The sequence below is a fragment of the Protopterus annectens genome, chromosome 1.part1, assembly GCF_019279795.1.
Source record: "Protopterus annectens isolate FY-2018-M chromosome 1.part1, PAN1.0, whole genome shotgun sequence".
NCBI lineage: Eukaryota > Metazoa > Chordata > Ceratodontiformes > Protopteridae > Protopterus > Protopterus annectens.
The window spans coordinates 1,804,020,502-1,804,037,909 of record NC_056726.1 but is presented as its reverse complement, the minus strand read 5'-3'; the positions used below and the strand labels follow the sequence as shown (position 1 = coordinate 1,804,037,909).

At 42.0% G+C, this 17,408-nt stretch overlaps 1 protein-coding gene across 2 annotated transcripts in view; it reads right to left on the bottom strand.

The window, feature by feature from the left end:
• The window catches only part of LAPTM5 (lysosomal protein transmembrane 5), a 487,606-nt gene that overhangs the window by 147,298 nt on the left and 322,900 nt on the right, over positions 1-17,408 (bottom strand). For both annotated transcript variants that reach the window (XM_044084718.1, XM_044084726.1), the window contains exon 5: positions 6,186-6,272. In XM_044084718.1, the coding sequence (XP_043940653.1) occupies positions 6,186-6,272 (87 nt within the window). The remainder of the gene's footprint in view (positions 1-6,185; positions 6,273-17,408) is intronic.

Below are 17,408 nucleotides of genomic sequence, written 5' to 3'. Positions count from 1 at the left end.
CTCGTTTGGTAGCAGAATGGCTCTGCTCAATTTGTCCGCTATCACATTGGATTTCCCTGGGATATGCGTTGCTATCAGAAAGTGCCCAGTGGATACTGTCCACTGCCTAATTCTCAAGGCCTCTCCACACAGGGGGTAAGACTTGGTTTCCCCTTGTTTGTTGATGTACCAGACCACAGACATGTTGTCTGTCTGTATAGCAATAGTCCCTAGAGGTAGAGTGTCGTGGAAGTGCTGCAACACCAAAAACACTGCTCTCAGCTCCAGAACATTGACATGCAACTGTGACTCTGTCTCCGACCAAATGCCTTGGGCTGTTCTTCCATGAAAAAGCCCCCCCCCCCCCCATCAGAGAAGCATCCGTGGTCACCGTGGCTGATGGCAGGGGAGAAACAAATAGTCGACTCAATCCAACTTGTTGGTTGGTCAACCACCAGAGAAGATACTTCTTGCAGAAGTCCGTAATCATGATTAGGAACAACATTGGAAGTTATTAGTAAGACCACTGGGTGAAGAGTAACCACTGAAGAATCCTCATGTGCATACGACCCAGAGGAACTGCTATGAGCGTAGCTGCCATGGTACCTAGTAGCTTCAGTACTTGATGGGCCGGTACATTCCTTTACTGCAAAATGTCCGAGACCTGGTTTCGGAGGGGTAGTTATTCTGTCCACGGGAAATTTTACTATGGTGGTGGTGGTGTCTAGTTCTGCTCTGATAAATGATATAGGCTGCGATGGCGACAATGCAGACTTTTCAAAATTGGTAGTAATGCCTAACTGACAGCAAGAGATTGACAGTGCGTTCCCTGGACAGAATTAGTTGATGCCTGGAGGCGGCTGTAAGGAGCCAGTCGTCCAGATATGGAAACACTCTGAATCCTAGACACCTCAGGTGAGCCATAACTATTGCCATGCATTTGGTAAAAACTCTGGGGGCTGTTGTGAATCCAAAGGGCAGTGCTCGGAATTGGTAGTGACTGGCTACCAGCCAGAAACGCAAATGATCTCTGGATGGCCTGGCCATTTTGATGTGGTAGTACGCATCCTTGAGATCTACAGAGCACATCCAATCACCCACTCCGAGGAATGGGAGAATAGACTGAAGCGTGACCATCCAGAACTTCTCCTTCTTTACAAATGTGTTGAGTCTGCTGAGATCCAAAATGGGCCTCCAGTCCCCAGTCTTCTTTGGAACTAAAAATAATCTGGAGTAAGTTTCAGATCCTATCTGGTCTGCTGGGACTGGCTGGATGACTCTTTTCCTGCAGCTTCTGGATTTCTATGGCTGTTTGATCCCTGAGACTAGGTGGAACGTCTGGGATTTTTTTCCCCACTGGTGGGTTTTCTAAAAAGGGAATGATGTAACCTCTGGTAACAATGCTTTGTACCCAAGTATCTGTTGTAATTCCTAGCCAGACATCCGGATACAAAGCTAAGTGACCCCTGACCGCCTCCAGAGTAGGACAGTCAGGCCTCCTTTCAGGAGCACTGATAGGGCTTACCAAGGAACTGATCCCCATCGCCCTGGTTCTGCGAACCGCCGAGGCGGCGGCTTCCATTATTACCCCCTCCTCTGCCCCTGGAGGGGGATTCACTACGTGTGTTCTGGAAAGCTCCTTGGGACTTTCGGAACCATATTTTTCCACCTTTCTGCCCTTTGGGGTATGGTCTAGAAGGGGTGGAATAACAGACTCTTATGGCAGAGTCTTTCCCTCCTGCTCACACCTCGTGAGAGTCTCCTTGACTTTGGGCCCAAAAAGAGAAGAGCCATCAAATGGGGTGTTGACAAAGGAAGACTTGAAGGCTTCCGCAAAGGGAGCATAACCACATCCAGAGCTATCGCTGAACCCGCTGCCTGACTCAAACCATTGGCTGCATAGGAAATGAGCCACATGGACGAGTTCACTATGGAGTTAAGGGTATTAAGTTGGACTGTCACCTTCTCAGAGACAGCTCCATCTGTGTTACCCTGCAGAGTATCTCCAAGCTCTTTTAGAAGATCTCTCTGAAGACGGTAAAATGAGTCTAGTAGTTAAGCGAATGCACAGCAAAGGTTGCAAAACTAAAGATGCGTTTCCCGTATCTGTCCATCGTCCTGGAATCCCTATTAGGAGGATGGACAGTAGAAGAGGTTTCTGACATCTCTTTCTTGGTGGCCGCCGCCACCACCATGGCATCAACTGGGACTCCCTTAGTGAGGAACATGTTGTCTTGGGGGGAGGTGATAAACTTGCTGGGCCTCCGAGGGACTGGTTCCATAGAATCAGGAGACTCCCATGCCCTTTGAGCAACCAATTCTATTAGTTCATCGAAGGGCGGAGTCACCCAGGAGGTGGAAGGTTGAGACCCAAAGGCCTTTAAGAGCACCCACTCATCCTCAGTAGGGCTAAAGGACTGCCAGTCACCCCTCTGCTTTAGGACTTCCAGGATATCAGCAAAGGAGATATCCTCCGAGGGGGACAGTGGGGACCCTTCAGATTCCTCTAAGTCGGTGTCTGATGTCAAAGATTCCTGCGGGGAATCTAAATGCCTCCTCTTACAAAGTCTCTTCCTGAGAACCTCATCAGTTGGGGCTTCTGGTGAGGTCCCAGTAGAGCAAGGGTCACCCAATGGGTTTACCTGAGGCTCCGGGTCTCAACGCTTCACAGGGACCTGCAATGTAGAGGCAGAAAGCGGCACTTTAGGGGAGGAGGAGGAGGGACCTGATGACGTGTGTGTCTTGGATGACATAACTCTTCTCATAGCATCGAAGGCAACACTGTTCCGACCCGAAGAAGCCACCGGTTCCAAAGAAGTGGGCTCTGAACCAGAGGACAGAGCTGAGCTTATCCGTGCCGAAGCCCTGAGAGGAAGGGTTGGAAAAGATGTAGCGGTTCGACCCCCCCCCCCCAGAACCGACGACAGAGTGCCAGCTCCCAGACTCTTCCACTGGAATCGAAGGGTTGACAGAGCAGAGGGCACTGGAACAAGCCTCGGCATCCGAAGGCTCCACAATCATCAAATCCTCCTCCCCCTGGCTCCAAAAGCCCTGCTCGGCTCGGAGGAGCAGTCACAGCAGGTGGCATGGTCATAGACCCAGAGGCCGGTTGGGTCGAGGCCAATAACAATTTAGCAACTGCCGGGTTCTTGAGGAGCCTCTGCACCACCCAGTCCACATCCACATCAGAGAGGGTCCTGGTCCTCGAAGAACGAGTCGAAGGAACCGAAGATGCCACTGACTGAAGGATAGGCGACCTCAAGGTTTCGGAGACCGGCTCCAAAACACTTGCTCGGTGCATGGCTCTGAAGACTGCGAAGCGAGCGACCGCACCTTAATAGTAAGGCTCGGAGCCGATGACTTAGGCTCCAAAGACACCTTAGAAGACTTCGAGGTCTGGTCAGCCTTATCCAAGGACTCCTGGAAATCTGGCTTCAATAAGCTTCTATCTACCAGCTTCCTTAGTCTCTCCAGTAAGACCCTACTACTGAAGGAATGGCAGATAGAGTAATCCTCCTGGAGGTGAACAGGCCCCAAACAATAAACAAGATGGGCGTCCATAATGGACATCTTCTGCCCACATTTTGGACACTTTTTGAAGCCAGATTTCTGCTTTTCTTTATGGTCAGACATCATAAACAACAAGAAGAAAAAAGTTTACTGCAAGTCTAAAGTCACAAACAGTTGTAAGTTGTCAGATCCCTGAACAACTAATAATCCACAAAGAGTATATAATATATCCAACTAACAACACTGCACACTCTAATGGCACTATAACACACTATAAATATGTATAACACTAAACCGTTAATCAGTATTATAAGGGGATACGGTTTGACTAAAGAACGGCCAAAGGCCTAAGAGCAACCGCTCTGAAAAAAAGACGGAGCTCGTCAACTCTAATAACGTATTCTAAGGCTAAGCAGCCCAAAAGCATTACAAATATAAAGCTTCATTATATTTTAGTAATTATCAGCAAAAAATAGCTAAAAGGAAGATAAATATAAAATAACTGGCCCGAGCTCTCCAAACGATCTCCGATCTGTTGCAGCGGCAAACTAGATCTGAGGTAGGACAGACAGCATCAAGGGATAGGGACCTGGTCAAGAGCTACTCTAAGATCTTCAGCTTGTAAAGCGGCCGACTCGGAGCCGATGGATCGGCTCCGAACCCATGTGTAAGAATAAACAGCGAGATTGAACAACTTCACATTATATGTTAGAAAATGACACCTCTTGGTTCTGTCCATGTCCAAAAGAGATCATAATTCAGTTTCCAGTATCAGGGTCCGTTTGCAAAACACTTTACTTAACACACATCAGAAGACCTATGCAGAGAAGTACAAATAACAGGCCGTCAAAAAGACAAGGGTTGGGATTCAGAAAGAATCTCATTACACCAAAGAAGCTGATGAGTGGTGGCCATATGGTCAGCAAGAACTGTACTGTGTGATTCAAAAGACATATCACATACAAATCCATGGCACACTACAGCATGCTATGTGGGACCATGACACAACAATGAGCAACACAACACAATCAGGCTTTTGCAATAATTCCAGTATGTGTGTCTGTGTGCGTTAGTCATGCAGTGGCCACACATCAGCTGGGCACATATATGCAGCATTTCTTCCATGCAATATGTCATAAACCTCCACAAAAACATAAACTAGGGACATTTTAAAAACTCTGGGTCATAGTATGACCATTATGAATTCATGCAAACATACATGCCATCCTTCCAACAGTGGTTTGACAGCTGTTAACACTGTGCTTCACGCTGGGCACCGGAAGTGCAGGGAAATGATGCTAACATGATGAATCCACAGTCCATTCTTCTCACTACACATACTGCAGTGACAATGGATGCCATAATGAAGTATGTGCAAGTATGTGCACTGGCACTGATGTGTAGTTGTGTGACATTTAGGAAGGTATGGATGAACAGGTGTTGCTACTGTTGTCCACTATGGTAAGATGTTTGAAAGCGAGACACAGAAAAGTAGGACACTATTCAATCAGACACTCAATAACAATGTATATTCACAATTCAAGTAAGTTGCACTCATTTTCATCTCATTATCTGTGAAAATATCAGTGGTACGGCACAGGTCACTGAATGACTGAAGTATCTAAGAAGTGGCAGGGAGAGGGAAGAATGGCTGCACAATTGCAGCACTGGTCAGTGGTACCTGTGGAGTCATTCTGCAGAGATGAAAGGATACTGATCATAATAATTACCTCTAATTCATGCAAATATATTTCCATATACATTCATATGAGAAAATCTGCCACACCAATGTTTTTGTGGTACAAAACAATGTGTGTACTACAGGTCCCTCAAAGGTCCCCTTATGTGCTTCTCTCTTCTGTAAAGCACAATTATGTTGCACACACCCAAATGCTGCTTCATAATAGTGGCACAAAAAATCCTGACCTTAGTAGCTCTAACTTGTACTGCTGCATATAATGAATGGAATGGCCCCGCCTGGGGTGATTTTCTGAATCATGTACACAAACATCTACGTTTTCTTCATCGTTCCCACTTTGTAAATGAATGAAGTGCTGTTTCACGTGCAGGAATGTACTGCCCTGTACATGTTGTCTGCGGGATGTTTCTGAATCAAAAGGAGAACATACTACTACTTATCTTGGTTCTCTGGCCTTGCAAATTGTACACTATATTTCTGAAGGCTTCTCTGCAATTTAGTGACCAACAACAGTGTATGAAAATATACTAAACAAAAGTGTAATAACACAACCAATGTTGTATTAAAATGTTGCTGAAAGATGTTCTTTTTTTTAAATGATTTTCAGTTCAGTTCTCAAAGGGAATCTTAACAGAATCAGTGCAGTTTCGCATTTACCAGTGCTGCCCATACTTTCCAACAGTCCCATGTCTAAGAAAGGATTTCTAAAATGTTTTATGATATACTTCATGTGCCAGTTTCCTACCACATTCCAAGTGTGTGTGTTCAGATGGACTGGTACCTACCTCAGAATTACTTTGTTTTTGCACCCAATGAATGGCAGACTAGTCTTCAACTCAACAATGGCCCTGAACAGAATGAGTAATGAACAAACAGATCAAATGAATGCCAGCAGAGAAGAAAATCAAAAGTATACTGTCTGCCTTTGATACACTTGCCCCATGGATTCACAGTTTACCAGCCAAACACACAGACTAATAAAGCAGCAGTCACTTACCTTAAAAATAAGTAGAAGTACTTCCACAACTGTGAGGATAATCACTTTCTTGGTAGACAAACCAAGGGCAGCACCATCAGCAGAAATCTGTAGACAAATGCACAAAGCCATAGTTTAACACACTGCTAAATTCTGACATGGTGAACTTCAACACTTTCTGAGGTAGTGCCAGAAAGTCTAGATAAGCAGCACCCAAACTTCCACAATTATTATGATCTAATATTTAAAATTTCCAATCAAATCATGCAATCAAAGCATTCACATCTAACTATCAGTTATACATTCATGATGTCTGATTTCTGCACATTACACTTCTCCAGCAAGTAAAAAGCTATGACCTTCATCAAAATTACATAATTCTCTATATTACAGACTGTACAGCTGGGTGAGGGTACGCAACACAATACTTCATCTTTTGAGAAATGTAATCTGTGAGAAGTTATCAGCTTTGAGTTTACTCACCTACTTTAGTGTCAAATCCAGCAAATCACTTCAAGTAGTGATCTCCCCTATGAAAGCCATACACTTTAACCTTTTTTTTTAATAATTCATGGACCTGGAAAGTGGGTGGTTCACAAGTCTTCTATGACCCAAGGTAGAAAAGTAAGGCTCTTTTTTTATTTGAACTTCTTCGATTTAGCTGCTTACAGAAAAATGACCATTTAGTATGGTAATTTCTGCTGTTTCTTGGAAAGGGAAGATGGAAATCTGTTTCATTGGTTGTACAGTTGTCCAATTTTCTTCCAGATTTTAAAGACTTGTTTTTGGAAGTTTTGTTAAACAGCAGCTCTTTGATCCAATAATTGTTCACTGCCTTCCTCGGGAAGGGTATGTGCTTGTTAATACCCTTCTGACAGGCATTTATACCACCCAAAGCTACAATAATTATGTTTTCCACACTCAAGGTAACCTGGGTCAGTCTAGATAATCCACCTTCCAGCAGCTTATCCTCATTTCTTTAATCATATCTTTAAGTTGTAGTACACCCCCCAGCAATTAAATATATGGGTCTAGTAAATGTCCATAATTCCAAGGGCGGAAAAGCTGTTCGCCTTTCTTTCCTAAAAAGAATCGAGCACTGTGCTTTCTCTGTTATCTGGGACAGTGCAGACTCTTGGTGTCAATTTATATCCTGAGTCTTACTTCTACACAGGCAATTGCTGTATTTACTATAGGTACATGAACTTCACTTGGACTTTTTAAAAACAGACATGTTTTCTTAGGGGGTCTGAGAATATAGTTTCAATTAAACACTTTCAGATGCATCTTCAAATGTTTCTGTTAGTAGCAATGGCATTGGGTCAGAGTTCTGCCATTATTAAAAGCTCGAGACACCCTTTGTAAGAATCAGACAATTTCAGTCTCTCAAAACAAGATGTCCTCAGGCTATAGTATGGATATCTGTGTTATTATATGCAGTGAAAAATAGAAGTTATGTACTCACCATAAAGTTCCATCTGTGTTGTCAATCTTCGTTCATTCTTGAAAGATGAGACTTGGCTCCAATCCTTGGAACCTGCTTAGGAGTTATACAGCTCGCACCAGCCAAAACCTCTCGAGCCAAGTCTCTACCCACAATGCCCTGTGTACATTACCTTAGATCGAATTTGAAAAACTGCAGCAAGACGAAGTATCTAATATAATAATAATAATAATGAGAGGAAGCCATGTCCAAGGTAAAAACCCTAGCGTAAGCCCAGAACAAAGGTACGACCCTCTAGGATATCTTAAAGGAGGGGGTAAGGAGGGAGGGATGTCAAGAATGAATGAAGACTGACTACATAGATGGAACATTATGGTGAGTACATAACTTCTTTATCTGATGTTGTCAATCACTATTTATTCTGGACAGAGCTCTCAGCTACCTATACCCTGGGTGGCCTCATGGAAAGATATTCCTGGGCACTATAGAACTAAATGAGGCTCTTCCCCTGGGGACCATATCCAATTTGTAATGAGTGATAAATGTATGAGGGATTGCCCAAGTGGCTGCCGCATATATTTCATCCAGAGAAGCCTTGAAATGAAAAAGAACTGAAATGGCCATCGATCTGGTTGAGTGGGCCCTTACAGGAGCAGGTAATTTTTGACTGTTGTGATCATAAATAAAGGGAACAAAATCTCTTAGCCATTTTGACAGGGTCACCTTGGAGACTGTTTCCTTTTCAGGACAAGGATGGGTGAACCTAACAGTTGGTCGGAAGATCTACCATCCTTAGTCCTGTCCAGATAAAATTTCAGCTGTCTGTGAACATCTAGCATATGTAGACAGTATTTGCTTTTGTTAGAGACATTTGGAAAGAAAACTGGTAAATGAATGGTCTGATTGATGTTTGATTCAGAGACCACCTTAGGAAGAAAAGGATTAGTTCTCAAGGACACTCTATCCTTATGTAAGATTATACATGGTGGTTTTGCACAAAGTGCCTCTATTTCTGAAACGCTTCTGGCAGAGGTAATGGTGACTAGAAAAAGGGTTTTCCAGGACAGGAATTTGAGTTGACAAGTATATGCTGGAAAAAAGGGAGGTAATATCAAATGTTGCAAAATGAAAGTAAAATCCCACGGTTGTAATGGATCCTTGAATAGGGGTTTTATACATAGGAGTCCTTTAAGAAAAACTTAACATAAGCAATGGGAAGATTAGGGAGTGGTCATCATAACCACTGTGAAAATTAGGGGTGGCTGCTAGAGTAACTGTGCTGGTAGAAGCAGCCGCTGCTTGATTAAAAGACATCCGCCAAAAATTTTAAGATTTTTTTTAACAGGAGCTGAAAAGGGATCTAGATTATTCTCAGAAGCCCAAAGAGAAATGTTTTTCCATTTGCTGTCATATAATGTTCTGGTGGATGGTCTATGAGAAGCCAGAAGAATGTTTAGGACAAGGGAAGTAATAGTAGATTGCCTGGCAATTACTGGAATTGGAGGAAGCAAGCTGTGAGCTTGAGGGATTGAAGGTCCAGGTGTAACAAGCCCTTGGGAATGTGAAAGCAGATCCAGAGCAGGGTCCAGAATCCAAGGTTGGTGAACCAAGTGAGGCCATAGGAAGGGAAACCAAACTTGCTTGGGCCAGAATGGAGCAATGAGGATTACTCTGGATCACAACAAAAAGGGGAATGAGGGGAACTGGGGGAAATATATAAAGGAGACCTGGGGGCCAATCTAGAAGTCGTGCGTCTCTTGGAGACTCTCCCTGTGGAGGGAGTAGAGCAAAGTATGTGCTGCATATCGGGGAGGCAAGTAGGTCGCATCAAGGTTCGCCCCATTACCAAAATATCTGTTTTGCCACTTTGGGATTCAGAAACCACTCATGCGGCAGTAGTATGCGTCTGCTTAAGTTGTCCGGTATCACGTTGGAACTCCCCGGGATGTGCGTTGTTACAAGAAAGCCATTGGAAGATATCGCCAACTGCCAAGCTATGATAGCTTCCCGGCAGAGGGGGTAGGATTTGGTTTCCCCCTTGCTTGCTGATGTACCAGACTACCGACATGTTGTCTGACTGGATTGCAACTGTTCCCAGAGGATGAACATTCTGAAAGGCTTGCAACGCTAAGAGCACTGCTCTCATTTCTAGGATGCTGATGTGCAACTAGGCCTCTTGGGGAGACCAAGTGCCTTGGATTTCCTTCCCCAGATAAGGCCACTCCCACCCTATCTGGGAGGCATCCGTGGTCACTATGGCCTTTGGCTGTGGGGGAACAAAGGCTCATCCCGTTAGGATCTTTTCTAACTCCATCCACCAATACGGGTCATTGTGAGGCTAGAAGCCAATGAAGTATTCTCAAGGGAAACCATGCCATGGGAACTAAGGTGACAGCTGCCGCCACGGAACCCAGGGTTTGCAGAACAAGGACAGCAGGTACTTTTCACTCTGGTAATATGGATTGGACTTGGCATCTTATCTTCTGAAGCCTGTGAAGTGGTAGAGAGACTACGGAGGAGATTGTATTGAGTTGTGCTCCAATGTACTCCAAGTCATGAGTGAGGGACAGCTGAGAGTTTTCGTAGTTTACCATTATGCTGAGCTGTATGAATAAATGTGTAACAAACTCCAAGTTTTGAATCAGCAGATGCCTGGTGGGGGTGGTGAGGAGCCAGTCATCTAGATAAGGAAACACGCAGAATCCATGTAATCGCATGTGGGCCGTGACAACTGCCATACATTTGAACAACCCTGGGGGCTGTGGTGAGACCAAATGGTAGCGCTCTGAAATGGTAATGATGGTCTCCCAGCCAAAAGGGGAGAAGTCTTCTTGAGCGCTTGTCTATTTTTATGTGATAATACGCATCTTGAAGGTCTATAGAGCACATCCAATTGTTTTTCTCCAAAAAGAGAAGGCTGGACTGAAGTGTGACCATCCTGAATTTTGTCTGCTGGACAAATTTGTTTAAAAGGCTTAGGTCTAGTTTGGACCGCCAGTCCCCAGTTTTTTTTTTTTTTTTGGCACTAAAAAGAATCTTGAGTAGAAGCTGGATTTTAACTGGTCTGGTGGGACTTCTTGGAGGACTCTTTTTTGAAGCAACCTGTGTATCTCTTGGGCGACTTGATCCCTTTGATGGGGGTGGAACATCCGGGAGTTTTCTTTGAGAGCAGGGAATTATACTGCAGGAGATACTGTAACCTCTGGCAGGGAATTATACTGCAGGAGATACTGTAACCTCTGGCAATGACCTCCTGCACCCACAAATCAGTTATTTGAGGTCAGGCTAGTGGGTGCAGAGATAGTCTTCCCCCAACTGCTTCCAGAGATAAGCAATTGGGCCTGCTTTCAGGAGCGCTGTTAGGGCTGCCCAGAGGTGGAATCTCTGGAACCCTGGTTTTGTGGGCCACCTCTTTCCCGGGGTCGTCTTCCATCTGAGCTTCCCCCTCTGCCATGTATGTCATGGAAAGGTCCCCGAGACTTCTTGAACCACATTTTCCCACTCCTCTGATTCCTGGAGAAGGATCGTTGAGGAGTAGAAAAACGAATGCCCACAGCAGGTAGGATCTTACCATCCTTTTCACACCGGGCAAGTGTGTCCTTTATTTTAGGACAAAACAGGGAAGAACCATTTAACGGAGCACCGACTAAGGAAGAATTGAAGGGCTCCGCGAAGTCACACAAGTGCATCCAGGCATGCTGCCTAATGGCAACTCTGGAAACTGCTGCCTTGGTCGTCCTTTCGACTGCAGGGGCAACGAGTTACATGGACGCGTTCGAAATAGACTCCAGGGTGGCTAGCTGCGAGGCAACCATATCTTGTACCTCGCTGGAAACTGAAAACTGTTTTAATGACAAACAGAGTAGCAAATTGACCAACAACTAAGCGCTTTCACCTTGGATTCCACTGGCATCATCAGAGTTGTAAAGAAAAGCCAAGCATAACAGCTTAAGTACCCTCACAGGTGAAATAAACAACCACTCACATTCTTTTTACAATTAATGTAAGACACTAACTACTTTAACTAGTTAAAGACAAATCACTAAAAGTCAAGATTTTTAAACAATAACAGTCATAGAAATAGTAAAAAACATGGTGAATACAGTTTAAAATGCATTTTTAACACAACAAAAGTGTAAGCCCAAATATAAATACAATTACCTATCAAAGTTTATAAGTTTATAATTCCAAGAGTGGAACATAAAAAACACTGATATTAATTCAAATTAAACAAGCCCTTTGTTTCAAAATAGGGGCCAGTGATATGCTGTCATTAAGTCCTGGTGAAACACTGGCATTTAACCTCATCTGCCAATTACTTTCCCTTGCTGCTACTTCTAGTTTAATGTCACCACCTCTCTCATTTTGTTGAACCTTGTCAATTACAAAAAAGATGAACCTTTTAAAGTTCACACACTTATTACTGTGAACAAAAAACAACATTATGTGAATCCCTATTCTTTATTGCCCTTAAATGTTCACTGATTCTCTCTCTCAACCTGTGCACAGTTTTTCCAACATAAAAAGATGTACAAGATACACAGGTAGCTAGGTAGACTAACATGGTTGTGTTGCAGTTACATTTCCCCAGGCATCTAACAGAGTAATCATAACTCCCTACTGTGACATATGGCCCATCATTTATAAACTTACAAAATTTACAGGCACCACATTTCATGATAAGGGAATGATACTGAGGTTTTGAGTTGGTTTTAAAATTCCCCTCTAAGATGCTCTTAATATTTCTGCCCCTACTATAAACTATTCGGGGTTTACTGCCAATAAGTTCCTTGGTCACTTCACAGAAACCAACATCTATTGACAATTGAACATATATTATGGGAATCTGTGTTGTAATGCAAAACCATCACATCTGTAGTAGTATCTCTAGCTCTGGTTTGTCTGGGCAACTGTGGTGTTCAATATAGGGATAAATTATGAGTTTCTTTTTACCAAAATATCTTTCTTAATTTTAATCAACATTCTCAATGGATATCCCCCTCTCAATGAACATCCCTATTAAAACATACAGTTCATTGGTAAAGTTCACATCATCGCTTATTAAGCGTGATAATCCCACCATTTGGCCCTTTATTATGCTTTTCAATTGGTGTGATGGGTGGCAACTCTTTAAGTGCAACAAGCTATTGCAATAGGTCTTTTTTTCTAAAGCTAGTGCTGCATAATTCTTGATTTATTTCATTCTTGAACAATTTAATGTCCAAGTAATCAATCTCATCAGGTTTCCATGTACTAGCAAACCTAAAAAATTCAGTTGTAGAATTTAAATATTCTACAAATTCATCAGCTTCATCTTCAGTACCTTGCCATAGGATGAGTAAATCATCCAGAAAACGGTTGTATATTTGTCATAAAATCGTGACCTAAACACAAGATTTCCTCTCCCATTGTAGGAGTACAAGGTTGGCAAATATGGGGGCACACTTGGCCCCCATAGCCACACCTGATATCTGGTGATAAATTTCACCCTCAAACATCAAAAAATTGGTCTTCAGAACATGTACCATGACATCAGTAAGGAACACTATTTTATCAGCTTTTATCTGTGAACTCTTGTGCAAACTCTCCTGAAACATCTCCAAACATTCAGTGTGTCGAATTACAGAAAACAAATTAAATGACATCAATAGTCAAGAATGAATAGCTGCCTATACTTTTTACAGTTTTAAGCCTTTCTAAACAGTGCCAGGAGTCCTTCAAGATGTGGTCAGTTTCACTGACCATGACACTGGCCCATTTGTCAACTAATGCTGCCCGAGGTTCCGTCTTGGATCCTCGAGCTGAAACTATGGGCCTAAATGGTGGATCCTAAGCGTGATAATCTCACCATTTGGCCCTTTATTATGCTTTTCAACTGATGTGGTGGGTGGCAACTCTTGAAGTGCAACAAGCTATTGCAATAGGTCTTTTTTCTAAAGATAGTACTGCATAATTCTTGATTTATTATATTCTTGAACAATTTAATTTCCAAGTAATCAATCTCATCAGGTTTCTATGTACTAGCAAACCTAAAAAATTCAGTTGTAGAATTTAAATATTCTACAAATTCATCAGCTTCATCTTCAGTCCCTTGCCATAAGATGAGTAAATCATCCAAAAAACGATTGTATATTTGTCATAAAACCGTGACCTAAACACAAAATTTCCTCTCCCATTGTAGGAGTACAAGGTTGGCAAATATGGGGGCACACTTGGTCCCCATAGCCACACCTGATTTCTGGTGATAAATTTCACCCTCAAACATCAAAAAATTGGTCTTCAGAACATGTTCCATGACATCAGTAAGGAACACTACTTTACCAGCTTTTATCTGTGAACTCTTGTGCAAACTCTCTTGAAACATCTCCAAACATTCAGTGTGTGGAATTACAGAAAACAAATTAATGACATCAATAGTCAAGAATGAATAGCTGCCTACACTTTTTACAGTTTTAAGCCTTTCTAAACAGTGCTAGGAATCCTTCAAGATGTGGTCAGTTTCACTGACCACGACACTGGCCCATTTGTCAACTAATGTTGCCCAAGGTTCCATCTTGGATCCTCGAGCTGAAAATATGGGCCTAAATGGTGGATCATACAGATTTTTGTGAATCTTGGAATTCCGAACACTGTAGGTAACTGTGGATTGTCCACACTTAAATAACCAAATACAGTTTGATCTATAGTGCCTTGAAATAGAGCATCAGAAAGAAAATAATCAATTCTCATATATGCTCTATTTAGCTCATTTCTAGACCCCCTTGAATATGTGCAGCTATCATTCAGTATATTAAACATTTTGGAGACATAATCTGAGTCATTACAACCAGCCCACCGCCCTTGTTGGGCTTCATAAATCTCAAGGTTTTATCACTAGCTAAGCTGGTAAGAATATTTCTTTCAACCACAACTGAGAAAAACACACTTTATAATAGCAAAGCTTTCGGATAAAATCCTTCCTCAATACTAATACAAACAAATCTAAAAACCAAATGGTTTAAATACAGGTCACTGAAGTCACATGACCAGCAGTCCAAAAATCATGTGACCACAAGTATATAAAACAAATCATTAAAATTAGAAAAATTAGAAAAAACATTAAAAAAACATAACATTATCGCAACCTAGTATGTTGCAATTTAACAAGAACAGGTTTCAAGGTAATCATATTATTTAAACCTGGAAAATGGTCAGAGTTCAACCTAAGAATCCATTCATACTCTTTTAATTCAAGTAAATTACCACTATCACCACCTCTGGCAGGTGGCCGTATTACATCAATAACTCTAAAGGAGAATCTATGCTCAATACCTGAATCAGCTATGTGCTTATACAAGGCATTACTGTCAATGGCCCTTCTAATCTCCGATTTGTGTTCAATGATGCGTTCTTTTAGCTTTCTAGTGGTCTTACCCACATAGAATGCAGTACATTTCACACAATTAGCTAAGTACACCACATTAGATGTAACACAAGTGGTAGAAAGATTAAACTGATAAACTTTACCACTAATAGGATGTTTGAACTTATCATTGCAACCAACCACAATATCAGAACAGCAGGAACAATTCAAACAACCATACGTGCCGGGCTTAGTGGTAAAAGTCCTCTCTACAGGCCTGAAAAAATCTTTGTAACATAACATATTCTTCAAGGACTTTATATTTCTATATGAGAAAAAAGGCCTGTCACCAAGAATGTCTTTAATCTCACTAGAGGCCATTAGTACAACCCAATTCCTCTGTATTATTTGTTTCACAAAACAAGTCAAGGTATTATAACTAGTAAGATACCTAGTGCATACTTTTGAACATTCTAGGTTAACAGAACCAACATCATCCCCAAGAAAAATCGGCTTCAGTATTGTCTTCCTATTAACTAAAACTTTATTTTTTAAATCTAAAACTAGTTTAAAATCATAACCACTATTCAGAAACTCTTTGGACATCTCATCCAACTGTAAATTAAATGTAGCATCATCAGTATTTAATCTACTAACTCTATTAAACTGTGAAGTAACAATCCCCTTAAAGACATGTGGGGCATGCATGCTGGAATAATTAATGTATCTATCAGAGTTTATCTCCTTTTTGTGAATACTGGTATGGATAGAACCCTCACATAGTTGTATCTTAACATCCAAGAAATTAATCTCACTATCAGAGGCATCCATCTTAAATTTCAAGAAACTGGTGGTTGCATTTAAATAATGAACAAATTCATTCAACTGTGAAAGGAAACATTTCCAAACCATAAAACAATCATCAACAAGCGTTGATAAAAACATATATTACTTACAAAAGAATTATCCAAATTATAAATATAAGCTTTCTCCCATTGGTATAACACCAAGTTGGCATAAGTGTTAGCCACAGAAGTACCCATGGCTACACCAGTGAGTTGCAAATATAAGCATTCATCAAACAGAAAAATATTGTTCCTCAAAACTACATCTAGAAGAGAACAAATATTCTCAACAGATCTATTCACAGAAGAAGAATGGGAGATCAAAAATTGTCTGATAGACTCAATACCAAAATCATGCAGTATTACAGTAAAAAGGGATGCTATAATAAGCGTTACAAACAAATACTCACTTTGTCGACAGGAACCACCAATACTATTAAACCAAACACGCAATTTACAAAGGAAATCAGATGCATCTCTTAGCACAGAAGTGCATTTAGGTAAATATAGTTGCAATTGCGTTTGCGATATAGATATAGGTTCGGTGATCCACCCCCCCTCCCGATACAATTGGTCTCATGGGGGGGTTGGTCACCGACTTGTGTATCTTAGGCAGCCCATAGAGACGAGGGATAATTGGACAAGAAACAGTAAAAAAATGAAATAAATCCAGAGTAATATCACCACTAATTTGCAAATCATAGATCATCATATTGACATAAAAAGAAGTTATGTACTCACCATAACGTTCCATCTGAGTAGATACTTCATTTGTCTGCAACCTGTGGGTGTCTGATCCGACCTCGGATCCGATCCGGCAGCTTTCCAAGCTCCAAGATTCGAGCTCCTAGCTCCTCCCCCTACCCATAATCCCCTACTACCAACCACATTACCTTAGATCGTTTTTTTTTGCCTCACCAACTCGAGACAGAAACCAACTCCGAATGATCAGAAAAATTCCTGAGGTTCGGGGGATGGCAGGGGGGGTCGGTTGCAGACAAATGAAGTATCTACTCAGATGGAACGTTATGGTGAGTACATAACTTCTTTATCTGAAATAGTTACTTCATTTGATCTGCAACCTGTGGGACAGAGTCCCCAGCTAACCTATAAGAACCTGGGTGGTCCTTACGGAAGGATATTCCGAAGCACTGCAAAGCCAAAATAAGCCCTACTCCTGGAAATCATATCCAGTTTGTAATGAGAAATGAACGTATGAGATGAGGACCAGGTAGCTGCTGAACAAATATCGTCTACTGGAACCCTAGACCAAAAGGCTGTTGAGGTAGCTACAGATCTTGTGGAATGAGCACGGACGCCAACCGGAGCTGGCTTCCCAGATGAAGTGTATCCCAGCATAATGCACTGACAGATCCAATTTGCTACAGTCACTTTAGCAATTGCCTTGCCCATGGCTGATTTTGCATAAGAAACAAACAACTGGTCCAACTTGCGAAACTCTCTAGTCCTGTGCAAGTAAAAACGCAGTTGTCTGTGTACATCCAATTTGTGCAACGTGTATTCGCCTTTGTTGTGAAAATTTGGGAAAAATACAGGGAGATTTACTGATTGATTAATGTTTGATTCTGTAGCCACTTTAGGCAAGAAAGACG